Genomic DNA, 23726 nt, shown 5'->3' with positions numbered 1-23726 from the left:
TACTGGTGCTCATGTTGATAGTTGCGCTTGTTGATGTTATTGCAGTGCTGACACTTGTTTTACGGCCGCCATTTCGATTCAGGCTGCCGTAAACACGCCGTGAATATGTAACGTAGTTATACCTTGGAGAATGCAATTTTTGACGTAAAAAAACATGGCAATGACTGCTGTATGTGAAAACATGATGTCATTAAGCACAGGTGCATATGAATTGGCCACGTCATCAAAACACCCTTGCTACGTGACTGATCATTATCATGGTGACCTCGACGGTTCATCAGTTTCTAATACTAGCCTTGCCCGGCAAGACAACAACGATTTCGTGATTTTTAATACCGTGGTTGTGTTGCCAGATTACGGGAGTTCGGCCCAGCAAGAGCTAGCAAGCATGTGCATGTCCGATTCGAAACTTGACATTGACGATTTTTTGCACGACAAGCCGGCGATCGACCCCGATAACGAATCCGAATGGCTTTATCTTTATCGGCATCAGCATTCGCCATTTTCATATTGCAATTATTGCACGCAAAGAGAGGATCATGCTGTTTTTGAACGTCAAACGCAACAGATTGCAAATCAATTTGTTAAAATACTACAATGGGATCCAAATTTAACGTTTGAATCCGTACAAAGATCTGCTTGGGAAAAAGCAGCCAATTATGTTGAATACCTGAGATCTCAATCAATCAAGGCTGACGAACAAATGGCATGGCAGGAATATGAATTATTCAAGATGCCAAGTTTAGACGAGTATACCATGGCGCGTAACATTGACCAATGGGTTGCTGAACAAGTCAAGCAAGAATGGGATAAATACCTTCAACGAATGAATCGCAAGGTCAAGAAAAAATTGGCCAGGCAAAAATTAAAACATGCGATAATTAAGCTATTGCGAATCAGGTTCTAAACACAAAAAAAGAATGATTTTTTTTGTCTCTCTCTACTTGATATATTGTTTTATTAAATATTATACCATGGAACGTGATTTGTTAAAACTACCGGACCTGTCCTATAGTACTGTAAAACTTCTTTTTCCATTTTTTTTTTTATATTTTGCAGTCTTGTGCAAGTCTTAACCACTCGAATACAATCGAGAAATAACACCAGACGCAAACCTTTGAGCCAGTCCTCTTGATGACCGAGCAAATACGCTGTTTGCGAGTCCGCTGGCTTTCCCGAAGCGATCACATCGGGTAAAAGCCATGGCATTTGTAGATGAAAGAATGACAGCAATAACAACAAGAGACAACTTTTATTTTCCGTTAGTCTTTTTTTCAAAGTTTAAACCCGCGTTACAAAAAAAAAAAAAAAATTTACCCAGATAATTTCAAATTTAAGAATTGCGAGAAGTGCCAATAACGTCCAAACAACAGGCGTGCTGTATAAAACCAACCAGAAAAACCGCGAGTCCGTGCCGTTGATCTGACGTTGAGGCTATTTTGATTTTCAAGTTAGCATGTTAAAGATAACGAATTCCTGGTGTTGGCAATGGAACTTACGTCGGCGCTTTCAAACACCCAGATACTATCTCCGTTTTGCGAAGATTCATTCCACCATCTATATCACGACATATTAACAACAGCAATTCGAACCGGAAAATTATCTGAACGACATACCGAAGACCAACTAACAATCTGCCGGTAACATTCTTGGTGTTCCAGAAGTCAGCCGCCAAAAGTAATATGACAATAATGAAAATTAGGACACTAAATTATTTCGTTTAGCACATAAAGGGAACAAAAAAAAATCGATTTCGTGTTGCTGGTACGCACAAGTTGCTGGTAAAAATAAGACCAAAGACATAGGTCAGTAACGCAGCTGTGCAAGCGCTCGGGTTAGTATTAAAACGAACTCCACAATTGGCATGACATACCCAATCTAAACGAAAGGAAAAAGGCCAAAGCTACCGGATGTGCCGATAGAGACAAGCTTAATCTATTTTCTTCGGCCTGCAATCGCCAATGAAGCCGGGTCGTTAGTTTTAGTCTTTAATATTGTAATCAAACCAGATCTGGGAGGCCTGAAAAAAAGAAAAAAACCAATTTCAAACCTACGTACCATTTCTGTTAAAATTGCCCACGTAGTCACGATCCTAGAGGTCAATATTCAATATCACTTGCCAGACAAACAGATCTATAATTTTGGTGATAATAATGCAGCAAACGGGACACGCGTGCTGCCAAACCCATGTAGGGTAACTCTGACTTTTTAAGTACATATACAAACAGCCCTAACCTCATCATATTTTCCAAAGCGTTTTTACCCGGCATTTGCTTTGACCCCTGAAAAAAAAATATTCAGAACATTCATTGGGATCAAAACATCATTATTGTTCAACTCAACTTCAATTAAGCCTTTTTTTTTTCTCACCTTTTCCTTGTTTTAATTTTGGCAACGGATTATTAAGGATTACCATGGTGAAGTCATATTTGCGGTTTGAGCCGGACGCTGCGTTCGGCGTGATCTCATCGAACTGCAATGCGCTTTGGCTGGGCTCATCGTCGTCATCTTCGACATCAGCAGGACGGGCAATCGTGGGAGCACTTGAAAGCGTGATAACCTGGGATGTCAAGACAGGCGAGCGGTTATCAAAATGGAATGAAGTGGATATAAAAGCTGAAGTTACGGCGCTTGCCAAGTATCAAGATGAACTATTTGCGGCCGGGTATGATTTTTGTCTAAAACAAACCAAACAAGGATTATGCGGGTTGCTAATATAATTTTTTTTTTTTTGTATTATAGATATTCGGATGGTACGATTCGTGTTTGGGATGGCACGACTGGAGAAGTTGTGATTAGCTTTAATGGTCACAAGACAGCAGTGTCTGTGCTCAGATTTGATGGGTCAGGTACTCGACTTGCCAGTGGTTCGCGAGATACCAGCGTGATCGTTTGGGACCTTATAACCGAAGTTGGGCTGTATCGCTTGCGAGGTCATAAAGAACAAATCACGGGACTTGAGTTTGTGGCCACTAATAACGACATGACGGAAGATCCTCAAGTGAGCGAATGGCTAATTAGCACTTCAAAGGACGGGTTCATAAAGCTTTGGGATTTGAGCTCGCAACACTGCATCGAAACTCATGTGGCACATAAGGGTGAATGCTGGGCTCTTACGATTCACAACTCTCAAAACGTCATCATGACGGCTGGAGGTGAGGCCGAAATTAAAGTATGGAGAGTAAGCTTGGACAATGGTGATGGAGAACGATTGCAGCCTCAAGGTGTGTTGATAAGGCAAAGCAAGGACAGGGCCGCGACGGTTGCGTTTCATCCCGTTGCGCCGTTTTTTGCATGTCACGGAACGGACAGGTCAGTGGAAGTATGGAGAATCAGAAACGATAACGAGATCAAGAGGTCGGTTAACCGCAAGCGACGACGGCGAAGGGAAAAATTTCAGGCTGGTACTAATGAGCAAGATGAGGCAACGATCGACCTTCAATTGGCAGATATTCGAGAAGACGACGTGAACGAGATTTACGTGCCGTTTACGATCGTGCGAACGTCGGCAAAGGTAAGAAGTATTGACTGGGCATTTACGAGCCCGGAATTTGCCAAACGGGATTCACTACAAGTTTTGGTGTCACTAGCATCGAATTCGTTGGAATTATATTCAATCACGGTGCCAGATCAGGTGAAGAAATCTGCGCCTGCACCAGAATATAACCTGCAGTATGCGATTGACATTCCAGGTCATCGATCCGATGTTCGAACGTTGGCGTTGAGTTCGGATGACACCATGCTGGCGTCTGCGTCTAACGGAAATTTAAAGGTGTGGAATGTCAAGACCACAAATTGCATCAGGACGTTTGAATGCGGGTATGCGTTATGCTCCGCATTTTTGCCTGGTGATAGCATTTTGGTCGTGGGCACGAAATCGGGCCAGATTGAGATGTTTGATGTCGCCAGTTCGTCGTTGCTCGATACGATCGATGCGCATGACGGTGCCGTATGGTCATTACAGGTTAGTCACGATGGCAAAACGATGGTGACCGGCAGTGCGGACAAGTCGGTCAAGTTTTGGAGTTTTAAAATCGTGCAAGAGGAAATCCCAGGCACGTTGCGGACGATCGCGCGGTTAAAACTAAAGCACACGCGCACGTTGGAATTAAGCGACGACGTTTTTTCGGTCAGGTTGTCACCCGACGGCAAGTACGTTGCCGCATCACTTTTGGACAGCACGATCAAAGTTTTCTTTGTGGACACGCTCAAGTTTTATTTAAACCTTTACGGTCACAAGTTGCCGGTATTGTCGATGGACATTTCGTTTGATTCCAAGATCTTGGTATCATGCTCGGCAGATAAAAACATCAAGATTTGGGGTCTTGATTTTGGTGATTGTCATCGGTCGATTTTTGCTCATCAAGACAGCATAATGTCGATCGCGTTCGAACCCAACGGGCATAATTTTTTTTCAGCATCGAAGGACAGGCTCGTGAAGTATTGGGATGGTGACAAGTTTGAAAACATTCAAAAATTCGAGGGACATCTTTCCGAAGTTTGGGCGATCGTGGTTGCACATTCGGGTGAGTTTGTCGTGTCGTCCTCACATGATCGCAGCATTCGAATTTGGGAACAAACAGAGGATCAGATCTTTTTGGAAGAAGAACGTGAAAAAGAACTGGAAGAAGTGTATGAGGCAACGCTGGTGACGTCGTTGGAGGGCAATAGTGGGGATAACGAGGCAGAAGGTGACGAGGTTACGAGCGCGGGCAAGCAAAGCGTGGAGACGTTGGTTGCCAGTGAGCGAATAGTGGAAGCATTGGACGTTGGTGCTGAAGATTTGGACCTTGTGGCCGAGCATGCGATCGCCAAAAAGAAGAACGCGGGCATTGCGGCGCCTCAAAGGAACGCGATATTTGTAGCGTTGGAAGGCATCTCTGCCGAGCGATACGTGCTGGACGTGATTGAAAAGATTAAGGCCAGCCAAGTTCAAGATGCGCTGTTGCTTCTTCCGTTTGACAGGGTTTTGACATTGCTTCGATTTATAGATATTTGGACGTCAAAGGTATATATATATTTATTTTCTTTCTTTAGGGGGAGGTAATAGATTGATTAAATTTACTGACTTTTTTTTTTTTTCCAGAGGTGGAACATTACGTTATCTTCAAGATTATTGTTTTTCTTACTGAAAACATATTATCGGCAAATCATTTCCAACGAAACCATGCGGCCAATGTTAGACGCCGTGCGCGGACATCTTCGAGACGCGCTGCGGCATCAAAAGGATGAGCTAGGTTACAATCTTGCCGGCCTAAAGTTTATTCGCAGGGAGTACGATGCTCATCATACGAAAGAGTTTTTAGATGAGAAGGAGCAAAAGGAAGAGGATGAAAAGAAACTGAAGAAAAGGGTGTTTACGACGATATAGCATGAATTTATTATAGTTTAGCACATGTGTAATTATAAACATGGGAAAGAATTTGCCAGAGAAGGGGTTGGGGTTAGGGTATGTTGCCAAAACAAAAACAACTCTAAATTGATTTTGGGTTAAAACCGAAAGCAAAAAGAGTCAGGTTCGGGCTCCTGCGCCGGCGTGAACAAGCGAAGGCATGGATGGAACAGCCGTGGACAATTCGCAATCAATGTGATATCGGCATCTCTGTATGTATAGTCTAGAGCGAGCGAGCACAGGTGGCAGGTAAGTAATAATCGATTGATGCGGGCGGGGCGGGGGAACACGTAGCAACTGTGGACTGCAGTCTTTGTAGCAGCCATCCACTGACAAGTTGGAACCAACATCATGCATGACTCTGATGATCATGATAACCCTGCTGATTATCAACTGACCATCAACTGAACCGGTTAGGATATAGCAAAGCAAATACAAGTCGCATTGTGATGCGCACGCAGCTCGTGGTGGACATGTAATTATGTAATCGCAGGTTGCCGCCACTCTGTTAATAATATGTAGCGTCTCGGCCCGGTTGCTCTCGTCATCCACAAGTTTTGATTAATTTTTTTTTTTCTTTGTGCTTCGTCGGAACCCACTTTTGTTTAATTGAAACCCTCTCTTTTGTTTTAAAAATTCCTTTCTTTGGGCCTTTAGCAATCGTGTCGTCACTAATCGCCACCCTGTTTCCTCGCTCTTTTCTTCGCCGAGCTTCTCTTCGGTCAACATTTATAGCTTCCGCCGCCGCATCTTCGCTATCTTCTTCATCGGACAAGCCCACATCCAACTTTACACATCAAGGTTCCATATCAGATCAGATTAGAATGTCTCACTCAAAAGTTGTAATCATTGGTATGTCAAACCTATTCTTTACAACATTTTTTTTTTTTTTTTTCGTTTGTTTTTCCTTCAAGAAACATTAATGGAATGCTTCACGATTAGGATCCGGCCCTGCTGCTCACACTGCTGCCATCTATCTCGCCCGTGCTGAGATTAAGCCTGTTCTTTATGAGGGTACGTGAAAATATATAAAATACATAAATGCAACGTGCTAACTTTCCTAGGCATGCTTGCCAACGGCATTGCCGCTGGTGGCCAATTAACTACCACCACTGAAGTGAGTCTTTTGTCTTGATTGGTTTTTTAAAATTAATTTCATCTAATTATTATTATTGTTTCAGATTGAAAACTTCCCTGGCTTTCCTGCCGGAATTCTTGGTGCCGAGTTAATGGATAACATGCGAGCGCAGTCTGAAAAATTCGGAACCGAAATCATTACCGAGACCATTTCCAAGGTCGACCTGTCATCCCGGCCGTTTAAGTTTTGGACTGAGGATAACGAGACTGCGGAACCTAACACGGCTGATGCCATCATTCTTGCCACCGGTGCGTCTGCCAAGCGCTTGCACATTCCAGGTGAGGAAACCTATTGGCAAGCTGGCATTTCCGCTTGCGCCGTGTGTGACGGTGCGGTTCCAATTTTCAGAAACAAGCCACTCGTCGTGGTTGGTGGCGGTGACTCTGCTGCCGAGGAGGCATTGTTTTTGACAAAATACGGTTCAAAAGTTTACGTACTCGTGCGCAGGGACAAGCTTCGGGCATCCACCATCATGGCCAAGCGATTGCAATCACATCCAAAAGTTGAAATCTTGTGGAACACGTTGCCGGTCGAGGCCAAGGGTGAAAACGGACTCTTGACCCAGTTGCAAATCAAGTCCACGATCGACGACTCGGTCAAGGACCTGGACGTGAACGGCTTGTTTTACGCCATCGGGCACGTGCCCGCCACCGCTATTGTCAAGGGCCAGTTGGACACGGATGAGGACGGGTACGTGATTACGAAGCCCGGCACGGCGCAAACGTCCGTGCTCGGCGTGTTTGCTGCTGGTGACGTGCAGGATAAGCGATACCGACAGGCCATCACGTCGGCAGGAACCGGATGCATGGCCGCACTTGAAGCTGAGAAGTTAATCGCGGAAGAAGAAGATGCTGCAAATGAATAGAAAGAAATCAATTAAGACAAAAAAACTACAATTATAAACGCATGCTCAATTATAGAATTTTTTTTTTTTTGGGAAAGTATTTTTTTAGTGGTCGTGAACTTGATTGTCAGTTACGGTTCGGTCCCCTTGTTTTTTTTTGCACCTTCGTTTGTATTATTTTTTTTTGTTTTTTTTTTCATGTTGTATGGCGTGGGAATGTTTCTTTTTTTTTTTTTTTTTTTTTTGTCTTGTACTTAGTGCATTTGTATTCCATTTTTAGATTAATTCATCATTGTATGTTGTTACAATTGTTTGAATGTTTGAAGGAGCAAGCCGGAGAGATGTAAGCATTATATGAGGGTGTAATTACTGACAGTACATAGTTTTTTAAAATTTGAAAAAGATTTAAAAAAAAAAATGCAAGCCAAATATCACCCGGTGAGCAAAACATTGTCATATTTTTGGAATTTTTTTTTTTTTTTTTAAATTGCAATTACGAAAAAAAGCTTAGATTACCCAATCTCATGCAGGTGCAAACCTTGTTTTTATTTTGGTTCATTTTGCTCTCCAACATTATGTGTGAATCGTAATTAACCAATCTTCAGTCTCTATACCCCTCCACATGGTCATCAATTGTTTGCAAACGCAACCTCCTTGGGCAATCGAAACGAAACGCAATGCATGGTCTTGGTCGGTGCCACCGCTCTCACGAAATGAACCGACAACTCATCAAACGCGATATCGAACCCCAACGCTGTACAAACACGCTAAACCAAAAAAAAAAAAAAAAAAAAAAGATAAGCTAAAATCAACCAAAAAGAAAACGACAATCTAATCAAGAAAAGAAAAAAAAAATAACCACAAGTAATCAACATCCCCCACCACTACTTAATTGTTGCTTTTTTTTTCTGGCTTTCTTTTTTTCAAATAATAATAATAATAAAAAAATAAGACTTACCTCATGCAGAGCGTTATGAATCGTTTGATCGTCTGGCTTGGGATTATCCAAATCAGCCTTATGAAAACAATACACATGAACCATGGGCAACTCGGCATCCGCCGCCTGGCCCTTAAACAAGCCTCGAAATGCGTCTAAAAATATAAAAGGCCATGGTTAGCTAATCAATGCGTTTAGTTTTCCTGCATTTAAAAAAAATCCCTTCCCCTAGCCCTTGTCGTGCTTTGGCCTCCCCAGGTTTGCAAAGAAAAAAAAAAAAAAAAATGAGGCCACCGCTTTTCCCCTCCCCCTCCTTGCCTAGACTTTAAATTGTTTTCATTTTCTCAACAAGGTCCAATTGAACAGGGAAAGGAGAACAAAAGGGCATTAGGGGCTTGTGGTAATTGGTTTGTCTTTTTTTTTTGGTCTTTCGTTAATTTGAAAGATTTTGAACTCTGCCAAAGTTCCCGTCGCCTCCGCAATTGCTCTTTCTCCGTTGCCCTGTCGGTTCGAACGGCGAACGGGTCCCACACTCGTTCCATTTAATAGGTTGAAAACTCAACCAACGTCAATTCACCATTTTCCACTTTTTGAAATTGTTATTTTCAGTTTAAAGTCAATCGAATTATCCTTTTTTTTTTTTTTTTCAATTGACTCGTGAGGTGGGGGGGAAGGACGCAAAAGTTGGAGTGTTTCAGAACAGTAAACTGAAAACCAGATAATAATAACCCAAGCAGCAAACCAGCAAACAAACGACAAGGCAGTAAACCCAACAAACTCATGCATTGAATCAACCCGCAATTCGGCGCAAAAGGGTCTAGGAAACTCAAAATCAAAAAATAAAAAAAATAAAAAAAAAAGATAGAGAAACAGAAACAGAAACAGAAAGATTTTTGTTACTTACCAAGGAATTCGATTGCGGTGGCAGGCAAGTTCATCGCATAGTGGTGCGGCAGTGTTGGAATTGTCACCGTGACCTTGGCCGGAACTGATCTTCCGGTTTTAAAATTTTTGACTCGCTTGACCGGATCATTGTATGTGAATTGTTTCCTTATTTCAGTATACCGTTTCAATTCCGAGATTGAAGACTTGATAAATTGACGGCCGTCTATATTGTACGGAATCACTCGATTGGTTACCTTCAAAAGACACATTAGTTTAGTGGACAAAACAAGACAGAAATTTTCATCATGTTGAATATTGCAAACGTTGTCACCGTTCTCAGGTTATCAGTATTTCAAATAATAATAACCAAGGAACGAGCAGAACGGAAACGAAAGAAACGTCGCAAAGCAAGAGTAGTCGACAAGTCCTCAGTAACGTACAACGTTCGAGCACCATGACTTGCTAGAAAAAAAAAAATAAAAGTCATACGTTATTGATGTCAATATTATTTGCCAAGCTAGCAAAACTATGCCTGTTCAAATCATTAGCCAACACAAACACGTTTTTTTTGCCCGCGGGCACGGCAAACGGTCCGACACCGGCAAACACGTCACACACGGCTTCGCCGGGCTTGAACGTATCAATCAATCGGCCGTGTTCGGTTCCAAGTCTCGAATTCCAATAAACTTTTGCAAAATCGAATTGGAACTTGCAACCAGATTCGGATTGTTCAACATTAAAATTTTCTTCACCAGCGATTACTTCCATCTCGAACGTTCGAAAAACAGTATCGATACTGTCAAGCTTGTTAACCACGGTTCGAATGCTTGGGTTCTTGTCCAATATTATTTGACCAATGATTCGTTTGAACGGAAGATACTGCGGCCGAATATTCATGTGCGCTGTTTTAACCAACATTAGCATTTTATTTTTTTTTCAATTATCAAAAAACACGCATTAAGTAGGATATATTTATAAATATAGATGTATGATTTTTTTTTTCTTAGTGGGGTTGATTTTGGAATTTTTGATCCATATTTTTTTTTGTTTTTGCTATTTTCTCTAGGGGTTTCAAATAGAATCTGCATGCATCTTTTTAAATATTTATATATATGATTTAAAAACGTACCTATATGTCCTGTAGTTGAAAACCCAGTTGGAATCTCGGCATGAAGTTCTTCCGGCAAAATAGAAGCCAAAAGGTCATCTAAATCGTGTTAAAACCCACAAAAAAAAAAAAATAAAGCATAATTTGATCAATACCGGTTTTCCAAAAATTATAGCCAATGTTAATAGTATATGGAACAAGATTTTTAATCCCATTATTTTGCAAAAGTTCTCTTAGTTCTGGTTTTAACTTATCAAAATCTGAAATAAAAAAAAAATTCATGTCAACCTTTACAATCACTCGCCATTATGATTATTTTTTTTTCGGCTTACCATTTTCCGTAAATTCTGGTTTTAAAATTATCAAATGCTTCTTCACGCCATTTTGATCAACAAATTTTGAAATATTTGACAACGACCTGACCTTCAACACGTCTTCAATTCCGGTTTTTAAAATTTGAGGTGTCAACCTTGCGTCTGGCAGATCAATCGCTGCCGTGCGCACGTGAAGGTCAAACAATGATCGATCTAGCTCGTTGCTGCTGCTGCTGCTAATTTTGCCTCTGACGATCGGAACCGTGAACGTCGTGTTATCAAGCTCGGTAGACATGTTGGAAGAGTATTGTGCAATTTTACTGGCTATTTGAAGTCGAAGTCCTTGTTGTTGCAGTGGTCGTGCGTGTTGGAGCAGCAAAGGTCGACAAGAAGGCGTCGTGATGATATGGGTATTCAAGCCGCCGTGCACAAATCGCAATTTGCTAAGCGGTAATCGCATATAAAATATGTAAAACAACAAATTCACAATCCAAAACAAAGGCAACCTCCTTTTGTTATGTGAATCTTTTTGCTCTTTAAGAAAAGAGGGGAAAAAAAAAAAAAATCAAAAAAAAATCGTCGTCAGCCGCGTACATTGTGGCATCTCGTCAGGGGCAAACCCGGTCCGAGCAAACGTTGATCAATACAACTTCTACAAAAACAGTGCAAGTTCATTCTATATCGAAGCGTTGTAAGCGGTATGTCAATTCGTAGGCTCGTTTGTTTTCGCCCTCAATCTCAATAACAATTCGGGAATCGAGGGGTAAGGATTGCCATCGATTTTGTGTGAGAAAACACGTCTTACAAGTTGGAATAGGTCATGTAAACCATATTATTCTTTTATAAAAAAAAAACTTTCGAAAAAAAAGACGCAACCAAATTACCATAAATGTCAAAAACCCCCTCCCCCTCCGTTCAAAAAAAAAAACACCATGTTGTAAAGATTTCCTTTAATCCAAACAAGCCTGCAAATCATCCATAATTGGTTCAACCAACGTACCTAATCGAAGATGCAAATTTTTATAATATTCTAAACTTGATAAAATGTTGTCAGCCTTGATGGGATCAAAAAATGCTGAAAACATGAACGGCGCTCGCTTGTATACGACCAATCGCAACCTCTCCATCGCCGGTTTTTGAGTTGTTGTTGTTGTTGTTGGCGGTGGTAGTGGTATTAAGTCTTCCTCATGCTTGCCATTAGTAATGAATTTTTCTGGACTTGGTGGAGTGGACACGTCGGTTCCATCATCTGCTGTTGATATAGAATCAACTCGCTTGTGCCTGTGCTTTTTGCGTTTTTTAATAATGAAAACTTCCTTGTCTGAAATGATGGGTTGACCATGACGTTCAAATTCTTGATCCTGGCCATCTTCATCTTCATCGTCATCATCATCGTCGTCCTCAAACAAGTCACCGTCGACTTCACCCTGATATCCAACCAAAAACCTTGCATCTGACAAGTCATCCCTAATATCCGGAATCAGCCTATCTTTATTACCCTTTGCAAACGTATTCATGGTCGAACTATTTGAGGTAACCTTATGCAGCAACGCCAACGAAGAATCACGTACTTGCTCGATCGCCTTGGCCAAGTTCCGTTCACTCGTGGTGCTTCGCACGCTGACCGCGTCAGAATTCGGTACCACAAGATTATTTGTTGACGTTAATGATGTGATAATCCTTTTTTTATCCCTCGATAGATTGCTTCCTAATTTGCCGCTGTTGTTGCGGATCATGGCCGGTCGAGGTCGCACGTAACCATGCTTGAACGCAAAAACGATGGCTTCGAACGGCAACACGGGCTCGTCCTTGTTTGCATAATTGGGCCATTTAATGCCTTCCACTGATGATGGTGAAGGGAAAATATGATTATCAATCAGCCATCTTGAATATTCGGCCACAGACGATTTGGAAATATAACCCGCGCCTTGGAAAACGCATCCGTTTTGGGCTTCGTCGTCTAGGATGGCATTGATTAATGCTTTAGCTTCGTCTGCTGTTGTGATTGCGTCATCATTTATTTTGCCATTTAATTTTTTTTTTTTCTCTTTTGTTCCAAACAAGCTCGAACTAGAAGATCGAATCGAATAAGCATCATCGTATATCGACCCGTTATCCCGATTCCAAGATTTGTTGCCATCAGCAATACTGGTTGCACCTGATCGTGACAAACTGACACCATTTGCAATCATGGAAAAATTATTAATTCTCGTGATTATCAAATCCACCATGCCGTTTTGTTCCTCTTTCTTGATCATGGCATTAATAGCATCCACCGTGGCGGCAGATAACTTGCCAGGTGATTGCTTAATGCCGTTTGCGGCATCCATAAATGAAAATGACAATGTCGGAACCTGTCCTAATTGCAAATTTGAAATCAAAAAAGAATTATTTAATGTTCCGTTCCATGTCGCGGTCGAAAAAATGTACAGTTCCCATTTATGCAACCACCAACTCCAAAACTTGGCCAAGTCAAATTTAAATTCTGACATGTCAACATTATTGTCCGTGTCATGTTCGTCTTGTTCATGATTCGTCCTAGGTGATGATTGTTGTTTTGCAGCTAATGATGCCGGGAAATTGCCATGTAATAGTTTCCATTGATTATAGCCTCGAACCAAATGTGAATGAATCACGCCATAACCCGGTACTTCCCTTCTGGAATATTCGGTTTTGGTTTCAATTATTTTTTTTTTCCTTCGAAGTGATGCAAATGCACCAGTTGAGTTATCCTTCTTGCTTGAATTAGATTGCAAGTCCTGATTTGTTATGGTGGTGGCATTAGCTTGTCCCTGTGATTGAACCCGGGTGAAGTTTATGCAAGCAATAATCCACCAATTTGGTTCAATCTCAACGATAACGGTCCTTGTCTTTTTGGTATCGATTATTTCAACCGGTTTTTGATTTGAAAAATCACTAAGAATTTAATTGTTAATATAAACATATAATAATATTAATAATGAATTATCTATATATGTTCTGTTTTTACCTTGCAAACGATATTATGCCCTGGATTAGTCCAACCTTGCGAAGTTGCTCGTCTAATGACACATTATCTGCTCGTGAAGTATAAAAGAATATTTGATCATTTAACGTGTCGTCTGAGTGACAAAAAGTGGGATTAAATATGCAAAAATATGACAGTGATGGCGGAGTTATTGTGGTTGTCATTGTCAATGTTCAATGCGCATGCACCAAACTTGGCACAACGAGTAAATATAATTATATAATAGTCAAACAATGATGCATATGAATTCGACATCACAAAAACCGTTTCTGATGAAATCCGTTGCAACTTAACCAAACGTTTGCACGGGGTTTACAACCGCGATGAGCAAACTGCAGGCAAACCTTATACTGAAATTAATTGTACTATGGCCTACGTGAAGTCTTTCAGGTTAACCGGCACATGCTCCACGCAGGCAAAAGATGGCGACTTAAAATAACCTTGCAAACAAACACAAACGCTGCGTGATCATTTGGTTTGTGATAATGTCACATTTGCGACGAGCCTGGCGGAAAAGGTTCCCTGAGATTGAGCGAGAGCATGAATCGATCGATGAGATTGAATATCTTGACGAACAAGGTATGTTTAATTACAACCCGTGAAGTAGACAAATGTGCATTGTTATTTAACAAGATATAGAACAGGAACAATTAATCGCTTTATTACAACAAGAGAACGAATTGATAAATAAGCGCTACAAGGTAAGTTCTTTGCAGTTTCGCCCTGATCAAACTGATGATCACTGACACTGCCAATTTTGAATAAATTTAGTTTTTGTTTACCACGGTCACGCTCGTGCAGACTCCGGTATATCTTATCCATCCAATTCTTCGGTTGGAAAACCATGGGTTTTTGGGGCTGTTGGCTCTTACATCACTGCTTGTGTCGACGTACATTATTTACATTACGCCCATAAGTCCTTCATTGATTGCAGCCGCCACGGCATTGGCGGCAAACAACGACGACAACGGCAATGTCAGGTTTGCGGGCAAGCCTATTTCCAAGTTGCAATTAATCATGCTACTGAATTTTACATTATCATTAATCATTTCCGTAACCGCGTATATCAGGTTGACTCCAATAACCGGCATTGATTATCTATGGTTCAGCCCGCTAGGTTCGTTTGTTTCAATCCTGGCCGTTCGCAGATGGATGCGCGAAGGTGACACGGCAGGGTTGGAACAGTTTAGATATAAATACAAAGGAGCATGACGACGACGGCGACGATGATGATGATGATGATGATGATGATGAAAATTCAATCAAAAACCATGATTGGACATGTATATATAAATAATAGTACAAATTGAAACAAGAAATTATATTAAAAAAAAAAAAAACCGTGATCGCTTTTCTTTTCTTTTCTCGTTTTTTTTTTTTTAAAAAAAAAAAATTTCTGCCTTGCCAAATAATTCATGGAAGAGGAATAACTGATAGATGCTGTAGTATACAAACCTCAAGGTACTTTATCCTGTGCGGTTAAAAATGATTGAAACATAAAATAATACAAAGGAAAAAAAAAAAAAAAAAGAAAAAATCGATTAAATGGTAAAATCAGCCGAATCGTCGTAACTAAAGTAACAAGTGTTAACATGGTTACATATATATAACAAAAAGTATTAAATTTGCAATTGGCCAAACAAAAAATAAAAGTCTTACATTATCTAGAAGGCTTTGAAGTTCTTCATCGGTTTTCTTATTTGACAAACTGAGAGGTCAAATAATTAGCTTTTGCCCAAAAAACACCCTCTCTTCCCCCCAAAGAAAAAGTAAGTCATTTGGTATTTACCTTGGGACTAATGTCTTTGCCTCCTCAGAGTCCTCACACGATAATGATCCTAGTTAATGTCAGAAAGTAAATTCCTTGTCCGGAAAAAAAAAAAAAAACACTTGCAAAAAGGGTTTTTTTTTTTGACATACCCAACTGTGCTAATTCAAACGGATGCAAATCTGCATTCTCTGGACTCTTTAGAAGTTGTTCGACGGCACTAACGGTTTCTTCGTCCCTAAAACGAGCAAATGACGACAGATATTCCTGAGTTTTCCGTAAAATACTAAAAAAAAAAAAAAACCCCCAATTATGGTTAAAATTGTGTTCAAAGTTTGTTCTCAATTGTTAATTAATTCATACGGATTTGACGAAAACTGTTCTTCCTCTCCAAGTTCGTCGTCGTTTTCAATGTCATCAAATCCTCGGCCATTCATCTCCATCTTGCGTTGCCTCATGGCTGCCAACATTAATAATCTTGCCTCGGATAAGTTTAATGCGATAAGTGGAGTCTCAACGCCGTCACTTGACACCTGGTTTACTTCAAACTCGGGACCAAGCTTTAACACTGATGCGTCAACATCTTCAATAACTCCATTGATAAGACGCCGTGGGCGTGGTCGTGTTGTCGCCATAAACAAACTAATCCTTCTAAACTAAAAAAAAAAAAATAGACGACGAATTTGCCGACGACGACGACTTGGCCTTTGGTCAATTGGGCAGGGCAGGGCAGGCGCCGGAAAGCCTTCGTGCTTTTTCTGAGTTGATATGAAGAAAAAAAAGTAACAAAAAAAAATTGAATCAAATAAAATTATTATGCAAATTAAAATTAAATGAGTGAAAGAGGGAATGAATATGGATAAATAAAATCCGAAATCATATGTAAAGCAAATTTTGTAGTTGTTGAAAGCGGATTGATGGCCGACCCGATGAGGTCAAAATTAAGAAAATTAAATACAAACCCCTTAGCGATTGTTTGTGCAAGCAAAGCATCGCGGCAAACGTCGCAAAGTAAGTAGTAGATGAGCAGCAATTTGATCAACAATTTGGTTTCGCTGGGTAGAGTCATACGGCATGGTGGTTTTTTCGCTGTACATTTTGAACAAAGCTGCAGGTCTTGTGTATCAGGTAAAAAATAAAAGAAAAGGAAAAAAAGTGCTGGGTAACTAAATGCTTGCAGCGAGATTTCAACGATGGATTACAGAAATTGTCATCCAACGACTATCTAGTGCTTTCCGGTACATTTCATGCGTAAGTTGAACATGTTTAAGACAGAAAAAAATATTGAGTGGTTACAATGCTGAATCTTTGCTCAGGGTTCATGCAATCGCATCAAAAATATCACCAACGCCGTCGTCGTCGGGCATTGAAGTGCTGGAAACAGAAAAATTCCGGCTACAGTGCTTTCAGACATTAACAGGTGCGTTTATTTGGAAACTTTGGAAGTCAATGACCTGTTGATTTATTTACTTATATATTTGAACAGGAATAAAATTTCTACTAATCTCTGAGCCTCGGCAACAAAACACAGACGCGATCCTGAGACGGGTGTATGAATTATATGCTGATTACGTTGTCAAAAATCCGTTTTATGAGATTGAAATGCCGGTTCGCTGCGAGCAATTCGATCGGCATCTGGCCACGTATATTCGTGGCATTCAATAAATATAATGTGCATGCCACGGTGTTTTTGATTTCCCGGCGTCTTGATAATTTATTAAACTTGTATTTTTTTTTCCCCCCGGTTTGAGGCATTGTTTGTAATATAGAATGTTGTGTTTTGTTTAATGTCGTACTTGTAATATATACAGAGAATACGCACTTGTGGGACCAAACAAAAACAAAAACAAATGGAACGGTTTTTGAAAACTATTTTGGAAGAGTACAAGGAAATAAACGGTGAGTTGTAGATGAACCAACGCATGGAATGGAGGTTTTAACAAGGGTGAAAACAACGAAGACGACGACGACGACGAAAGGTTAAATGAAATGAAGCGAGGCGAGGTTGCAACGCCAGAACCAACACAAGCAACTCATGAACGCCAAGGTAAGAAGAAGGCTGGTTAAGTTTGACGGGTATTATTTGAAAGCTAATTGGCACAAGTAGCCGCAGAAATAGCGGCAAAGAACGACTACGGAGAAACGTCTGGGGTGTCAAGTTTGTCTGACACGGCTGACGGGCCATGGGCTCAGCGAACAAATTTATATGGCCAAGATGGGAAGATCTCAAGACTGATGTGCATGTCTGAATCTGAAATGGATCCGAGCCTGTTTGACCGCATGATGGGCAAGGTCGAACCAGACTACGAGTATTTGGCGCGGTTGCGGGCCACGTCAGCCGAGTTGCGCAAGCAATTGGCCAAAGCTCGACAATATTACGACTCAATCGTTAATCATGGACCTTAAGCGGCAAAAAGAAATTTGCGACATGGAAATCAGCGTGCATGAAGAATGGGCTGCCACGTATGACTGGTTCAAGCAGATGCGGGCCGTGCATGCGGAGAAGACCAGGCTGGAGCAAGAGATGGGTCGAGTACAAGACCGATTGGAAGAGCTGAACCTGAAGCGCGACGTAGAGCAGCGACGACGTCGACGTCAGCAGCAGCAGCAGCAGCAGCAGTCAGAACAATCCATACTGAAGCGCATGAAGTCGGCATATGACAGCATCAAGGCCCTGGACGACGGACTTGACGGAGTTGAAGATGCTGGGATCAGGAACGGGATCCAGCGACTAAAGCGAGCCGAGTTTGATGCGTTCATCTTTTGGTTAAACCAGGAGCGAGCCAAGACTAATAACTAATAGTGAAGCATATCAACCATGTTGATATGGTAGTAATACATACTGCAGTCGGCTCAATTCATTTATGTAGTACCAAATCAATTAGGGGTTCGGGCTCGGGTTCGGGTTTGGGTTCGGCCAATCACAGCCGCTCGGCCCGACGCCGCTTCACACGCCCGCGCCGCGCTAAGCCGTAAGCGGCAGGCCACGTGGCTGCCCCGATTGCCGCGCTTGCTGCCACCGCCGCCAAAGAAAAAAAAATGTTATGTCAGCAGCAACAGCAGTGCAGGTCCATCGTTGTTCTCAACCACCCAGCTCGCCTGCTTCCTTCCTTACCTACGTCTCGTGTTCTCCTCCTTTCCCTTCTGCTCTGTGATGGTCGTGCTAGACACTTCAGCGGACGACGTCGGCCATGACGGCAGCACCGCGCATTCCTCGTCTGATCTGCGCCATCGCCGGCTGAGATGGGCCACCACGCGTAGGCCAAAGAACTCCTCGTCCAACAACCACAAATCAAAGCGGTATTCAGAACGCTTCAAGCGGTTTTCAATCACGCCCAAGTCTCATCGCCATTCGTCGGGCGCGCTCGAGCGCATTCAATCTGGCCTGCACGGCGTGTCGTCCTCGGATAAGCCGCCGCCTGGTGACGACGGCAACGGCAATGACAACGACACCGACACGGCTGCTTCGCGTCCTCATCGCCGCATCTACGTCAACCTGCCGTTACCAACTTCAGATCTTGATGAAAACGGCCAACCTTTGATCCAGTATCCAAGAAACAAAACTCGGTCCGCCAAATACACGCCACTGACGTTCATCCCAAAGAACTTGTTTCTTCAATTCCAAAACATTGCAAACGTTTATTTCTTGTTTATTGTCATACTTGCCTTTTTCCCAATCTTTGGATCCACTAATCCTGGTTTGGGTGCTGTCCCCATCATTGTCATTGTCGTTCTGACTGCAATCAAGGACGCCATCGAGGACTACCGGCGCACGATCCTCGACCTTGAACTCAACAACTCACCAACACAGATCCTGTCCAACTGGAAAAATCCAAACGTGTCGGAAGACAACGTGTCGCTTTGGCGTCGCATCAAGAAAGCGTCAACCAGAATATCAGTCAAGTTTCTACATGCCATCACTCGCCTGTTTTCTTCAAAATCGAAACGTGCCGCCATTGACGCCAAGGAACGTGCCCAGAGCGAGGCAGATGCCCTGGATGACCAGCGATTTTCAACTGATCTTTATCGGTCATATACGCACCAGACAATTCAATCTCGCTTGAGCACGGCTGCCGAATCTTACCAGATGCAAGATTTAACCAGGCCCGTGCATGAGATTTACGCTCCCAGCCACGTCACCGACGGCCCCAAGGCTGATCCGTTTGGCAATCATGCCGCTTATGAAGTTTCAGAACCAGAACCACCCATTCCAGACTACCGCAAGCCATCGATCGATCTTGCTAATGGCACTCTACTCGACAGAACGCTGGCCGTGTCTGGCAACGCCCGATTTAAGCGCAATTATTGGAAAAATCTCAGGGTTGGTGACATTGTGCGTCTTCGAAACGATGACGAAATTCCGGCTGATATCATTGTTCTTTCTACTTCTGACTCTGATGGGGCTTGTTATGTTGAAACAAAGAATCTGGATGGCGAAACTAATTTAAAAGTCCGACAAGCCGTCAGGAGCGGTGCCGGAATTAAACATTCGCGCGACTGCGAACACGCTGCGTTTATAATTGACTCTGAAGCTCCGCATGCAAACCTCTATTCTTACTCTGGCGTTGTTCGATGGTCACAAAAAAATTCACAGGTTGTTGATGCGCCTCCTCAGGAAATGGCGGAACCATTAACCATAAACAACATGCTTCTTCGTGGTTGCTCTATCAGAAATACCCAATGGATTATTGGTGTGGTTGTCTTCACTGGCGAAGAAACCAAAATCATGCTTAATTCAGGTGAAACTCCAAGTAAACGTTCAAGAATCGCGCGGGAGTTGAATCTCAACGTACGCATCAGTCACTGAATTTTTTTTTTTTTTTTTTTTGTTAACACTAATTAGGTCATTTATAATTTTGTTTTGCTTTTCATTATATGTTTTGTTTCCGGTGTAATTGAAGGAACTCGCTGGAGAAGTCATGACAACACGATTCAATGGTTCGAGTTTGGTTCTGCCGGTGGCACGCCTGCCTTGGATGGCTTGATTAGTTTTTGGACTGGCGTTATTCTTTTCCAAAATCTCGTGCCAATCTCACTGTTCATTTCTATTGAAATCATTAAAACAATCCAAGCTTTTTTTATATGGTCAGACGTGCACATGTATTACGAACCTCTTGACTATCCTTGCACTCCCAAATCATGGAACATTTCTGATGATTTAGGACAGATTGAATATATTTTTTCCGACAAGACTGGAACCCTGACTCAGAATGTCATGGAAGTGAAAAAAGTAACTGTTAATGGGGTGGTATATGGTGAGGCATACACAGAAGCCATGTCTGGAATTCAAAAGCGACAAGGTATTGACGTTGAAAAGGAATCTGTGGTTGCCAAAGAACGGATTGCGAAGGCCAAGGTCGAGATGTTGGATGAACTTGCATCGTTGTACAAAAATCCGTATTTCAACCCTGACAAGTTGACCTTTGTGGCTCCAGATTACGTGGCGGACATGAAAGGTGACGATTATCAGGCTGATGCCGTGAATAACTTTATGCTGGCACTGTCTCTTTGTCATTCAGTATTGACCGAAAAGGTGTCAGAAGAACCACCGGTTATTGAGTTTAAAGCACAGTCTCCAGATGAGGCAGCACTGGTTGCCACGGCAAGGGATACTGGGTTTTCTTTTGTGGACAGGACACAGCGCGGCGTCATTATTAACGCGCAAGGTGATGTTCAAGAGTACCAGGTTTTGACTTCGCTTGAATTTAATTCAAGCAGAAAGCGAATGAGCGCGATCATCAAAATGCCAGAAGACGGCCGGATTATTTTATTTTGTAAAGGTGCGGATTCAGTAATTTACTCGCGCTTGCGCAAGGATGGGCAGGACGAAATCAAGGTATCGACTGCGGAACATCTTGAACAATTTGCAAACGAAGGCTTGCGAACGCTTTGCATCGCTCAACGTGAACTTTCTCAAGATGAATACGATCAATGGAGCAAGGAATATGATGAAGCTGCTAGCTCGCTGGAAAACAGAGAAGATAAGATGGAAGTTGCCGCCGATCGTATTGAGCGGGAGTTAATGCTGTTGGGTGGCACGGCCATCGAGGACAGATTACAAGACGGCGTGCCAGATGCAATTTCGCTTCTTGCCCTTGCTGGAGTGAAGTTATGGGTTCTCACTGGAGATCGTGTCGAGACTGCGATTAACATTGGATTTTCGTGCAACATTCTTAACACTGATATGGAAATCATGGTCTTTCAAGTTGATAGCGATGCCACCGTGGCTGACGCGGAAAAAAAATTGGCCGAATTTTCAGAGAAATATTTTCAGATTAAGGGCACGGTTGAAGAACTTGAACAAGCCAAGAAGGATCATTCACCACCTGGTCCTGGGCATGCTCTTGTGATTGATGGAGAAGCACTCAAGCTTGTATTGGATGAATCACTTAAGATGCGATTCCTGTTGATGTGTAAGCAGTGCAAGTCCGTGTTGTGCTGTCGTGTTAGTCCGTCGCAGAAAGCCGCGGTTGTGAAAATGGTGAAGACCGGTCTCGATGTCATTACACTTGCTATTGGTGACGGAGCTAACGACGTTGCCATGATTCAGGCAGCTGATATTGGAGTCGGTATTGCTGGTGAAGAAGGTCGGCAGGCAGTAATGTCATCTGATTATGCGATCGGTCAATTTAAGTACTTGAGCAGACTGCTATTGATTCACGGCAGATGGTCGTATCGAAGAATTGGTGAAATGGTGGCCAATTTTTTTTACAAAAACATAGTGTTCACATTTACTTTATTCTGGTATCAGATTTATAACGATTTTGATGGTTCGTTCTTGTTTGACTACACGTATTTGACATTATACAACCTGGCATTCACGTCACTTCCTGTCATTCTTTTGGGAATTCTTGATCAAGATGTTAGTGACAAAGTTTCATTGGCGGTTCCTGAATTGTTTCAACGCGGAATCTTGCGAAAGGAGTGGACGCAGGTTAAGTTTTGGGAATACATGATTGACGGTCTTTATCAATCCGTGATTAGCTTTTTTTTCACTTACTTGCTCTTTTTCACTGGCGGGTTTGTTACCGTGAACGGGCTGCAAATCAATCAGCGAGAAGCGATGGGCGTGTTTGCTTGCGCTGCTTGCACGATAGCGGCAAATTGTTACGTGACGTTGAACATGTACCGATGGGATTGGTTATACCTGCTTATTGTCGTGATTTCGACATTGCTCTTATTCTTTTGGACTGGAGTTTACACTACTTCGATTTATGCGGCCGGATTTTATGGATCAGCAAGTGAAGTATTTGGCAGTTTAATATTTTGGGCCAGCGTGTTATGTTCAGTAGTGGTATCATTGCTGCCTCGATTGATTCTTAAATGCGGTCAAAAACTATATTACCCACGTGATGTGGATATTATCCGTGAAAGGGTTCAAAACGGTGAATTCGACTACCTTAATGATTTTGATGCAGATCGCTTGGGCACATCAGCAGTGGCCTCGCTTTCAAGAGAAAAAAGTTCACGCGCCGATAGCAATGGTTCGGTTAGCGTTACTGGTGTCGACACGGTTAATACTGAAAATGGCAAGCAGAATTTTTTTTTAAAATCTTCACGTTTACTTTTTTTTATGTTTTTCTTCCCCTTCGGACAGGCGGAAGAAGACGGAGAAGAAAAAAAAAAATAAAAAAAAAATTGTACTGGCTGCCCTTTTTTTTTCTCTCTTTTAATGAGACTGAATAAAATTATACGGTATTCAATCTTGATTCTTTGTGCAACTTTCCCCATCTCTCTCATTTTTTTTTTTTCTCTCTTCTTCCGTTGGTGGGGCCATTGCATCGCAATCTATATTTTTGTTCATGACTTTTACGCGAATATTGTTTTTTTTTTGCTAACATTTTTATTTTTTTAAAGGGTTCGGAGCCAAAAAAATTTCATCATCATCGTCAGATTATGGAGATGATCAAATTCCAATCACGTCACCCGATCCAGATACGGCAAGTTTTTCATCAAATTCGTTTAAGCAAGGTGACGATAACGATGTGGCGCTTGAGAATGCTATTCCTGTTCAACCCACGCAAGGCGTTTGAAGAAAAAAAAGAAAATAATATAACAGATGATAATAAAATCATGAAAACTAAGAGAGGACAAACAAAGATGATTCACAGGGCGCCTAAAAAATTTGAAAGAAAAGAAAATAGAAAAACAAGCCAGATTGTTTTTTTTTCTTTTAAAATTCGGTCATTTGGTATAAACTGTGTCGTGCATTTATTCAAGTAATACTTGTAATGTTTATTTTTATTTTTATTTTCTATTTAGAGAACAGAAATTCTAATTGTCTGGTTCCTGGCGTTTTCTTTCATTTTTTTTTCTCTTTCTTATTTCAAATC

At 41.8% G+C, this 23726-nt stretch overlaps 11 protein-coding genes across 11 annotated transcripts; 6 read left to right on the top strand and 5 right to left on the bottom strand.

The window, feature by feature from the left end:
* Positions 1-394: 394 nt before the first annotated feature.
* On the top strand, positions 395-907 carry V1514DRAFT_275642 (uncharacterized protein; the record flags this gene model as incomplete). Its single annotated transcript, XM_066924903.1, has 1 exon — positions 395-907. One exon carries the CDS (start codon positions 395-397, stop codon positions 905-907), a length of 513 nt encoding a protein of 170 aa, XP_066785615.1.
* Positions 908-933: 26 nt separating this feature from the next.
* Positions 934-2061, bottom strand: V1514DRAFT_358989 (uncharacterized protein; the record flags this gene model as incomplete). Its single annotated transcript, XM_066929676.1, has 7 exons — positions 934-1249; positions 1318-1434; positions 1500-1557; positions 1617-1706; positions 1773-1818; positions 1874-1949; positions 2059-2061. 7 exons carry the CDS (start codon positions 2059-2061, stop codon positions 1073-1075), a joined length of 567 nt encoding a protein of 188 aa, XP_066785614.1. The 3' UTR covers positions 934-1072.
* Positions 2062-2414: 353 nt separating this feature from the next.
* Positions 2415-5371, top strand: V1514DRAFT_275536 (WD40-repeat-containing domain protein; the record flags this gene model as incomplete). The annotated part of the gene is made up of 3 exons (XM_066924895.1): positions 2415-2665; positions 2743-5008; positions 5087-5371. 3 exons carry the CDS (start codon positions 2415-2417, stop codon positions 5369-5371), a joined length of 2802 nt encoding a protein of 933 aa, XP_066785613.1.
* Positions 5372-6216: 845 nt separating this feature from the next.
* V1514DRAFT_346095 (uncharacterized protein) lies at positions 6217-7395 on the top strand (the record flags this gene model as incomplete). Its single annotated transcript, XM_066929253.1, has 4 exons — positions 6217-6244; positions 6335-6406; positions 6457-6509; positions 6574-7395. The coding sequence occupies 4 exons, from the start codon at positions 6217-6219 to the stop codon at positions 7393-7395; spliced, it is 975 nt and encodes a 324-aa protein (XP_066785612.1).
* A 402-nt stretch (positions 7396-7797) lies between these two features.
* On the bottom strand, positions 7798-11180 carry V1514DRAFT_325239 (Met-10+ like-protein-domain-containing protein). The gene is made up of 7 exons (XM_066926572.1): positions 10637-11180; positions 10460-10564; positions 10326-10403; positions 9686-10098; positions 9216-9450; positions 8333-8466; positions 7798-8141 (listed from the first exon to the last, which is right to left on the bottom strand). Exons 1-7 carry the CDS (start codon positions 11076-11078, stop codon positions 8004-8006), a joined length of 1545 nt encoding a protein of 514 aa, XP_066785611.1. The 5' UTR covers positions 11079-11180; the 3' UTR covers positions 7798-8003.
* Positions 11181-11568: 388 nt separating this feature from the next.
* On the bottom strand, positions 11569-13789 carry V1514DRAFT_302174 (uncharacterized protein; the record flags this gene model as incomplete). Its single annotated transcript, XM_066925568.1, has 2 exons — positions 11569-13534; positions 13608-13789. The coding sequence occupies 2 exons, from the start codon at positions 13787-13789 to the stop codon at positions 11569-11571; spliced, it is 2148 nt and encodes a 715-aa protein (XP_066785610.1).
* Positions 13790-13810: 21 nt separating this feature from the next.
* V1514DRAFT_302173 (uncharacterized protein) lies at positions 13811-14945 on the top strand. Its single transcript, XM_066925567.1, has 3 exons — positions 13811-14204; positions 14265-14326; positions 14397-14945. Exons 1-3 carry the CDS (start codon positions 14111-14113, stop codon positions 14835-14837), a joined length of 597 nt encoding a protein of 198 aa, XP_066785609.1. The 5' UTR covers positions 13811-14110; the 3' UTR covers positions 14838-14945.
* Positions 14853-16298, bottom strand: V1514DRAFT_325233 (HRDC-like protein). Its single transcript, XM_066926571.1, has 5 exons — positions 15757-16298; positions 15546-15679; positions 15415-15463; positions 15285-15333; positions 14853-15197 (listed from the first exon to the last, which is right to left on the bottom strand). The coding sequence occupies exons 1-5, from the start codon at positions 16026-16028 to the stop codon at positions 15180-15182; spliced, it is 522 nt and encodes a 173-aa protein (XP_066785608.1). The 5' UTR covers positions 16029-16298; the 3' UTR covers positions 14853-15179.
* A 169-nt stretch (positions 16299-16467) lies between these two features.
* V1514DRAFT_275621 (Sybindin-like protein) lies at positions 16468-17058 on the top strand (the record flags this gene model as incomplete). Its single annotated transcript, XM_066924902.1, has 4 exons — positions 16468-16521; positions 16574-16644; positions 16710-16813; positions 16880-17058. 4 exons carry the CDS (start codon positions 16468-16470, stop codon positions 17056-17058), a joined length of 408 nt encoding a protein of 135 aa, XP_066785607.1.
* Positions 16875-18012, bottom strand: V1514DRAFT_325228 (uncharacterized protein). Its single transcript, XM_066926570.1, has one exon. It carries the CDS (start codon positions 17576-17578, stop codon positions 17330-17332), a length of 249 nt encoding a protein of 82 aa, XP_066785606.1. The 5' UTR covers positions 17579-18012; the 3' UTR covers positions 16875-17329.
* Positions 18013-18547: 535 nt separating this feature from the next.
* Positions 18548-23023, top strand: V1514DRAFT_275507 (uncharacterized protein; the record flags this gene model as incomplete). The annotated part of the gene is made up of 2 exons (XM_066924893.1): positions 18548-20182; positions 20237-23023. The coding sequence occupies 2 exons, from the start codon at positions 18548-18550 to the stop codon at positions 23021-23023; spliced, it is 4422 nt and encodes a 1473-aa protein (XP_066785605.1).
* Between the last annotated feature and the right edge of the window lie 703 nt (positions 23024-23726).

This window comes from Lipomyces japonicus (genome assembly GCF_038497905.1).
Source record: "Lipomyces japonicus strain CBS 7319 unplaced genomic scaffold V1514scaffold_4, whole genome shotgun sequence".
Lineage (NCBI taxonomy): Eukaryota > Fungi > Ascomycota > Lipomycetes > Lipomycetales > Lipomycetaceae > Lipomyces > Lipomyces japonicus.
Note: the sequence above shows the minus strand (reverse complement) of the source record. Positions and strands in the feature narration are given on the sequence as shown.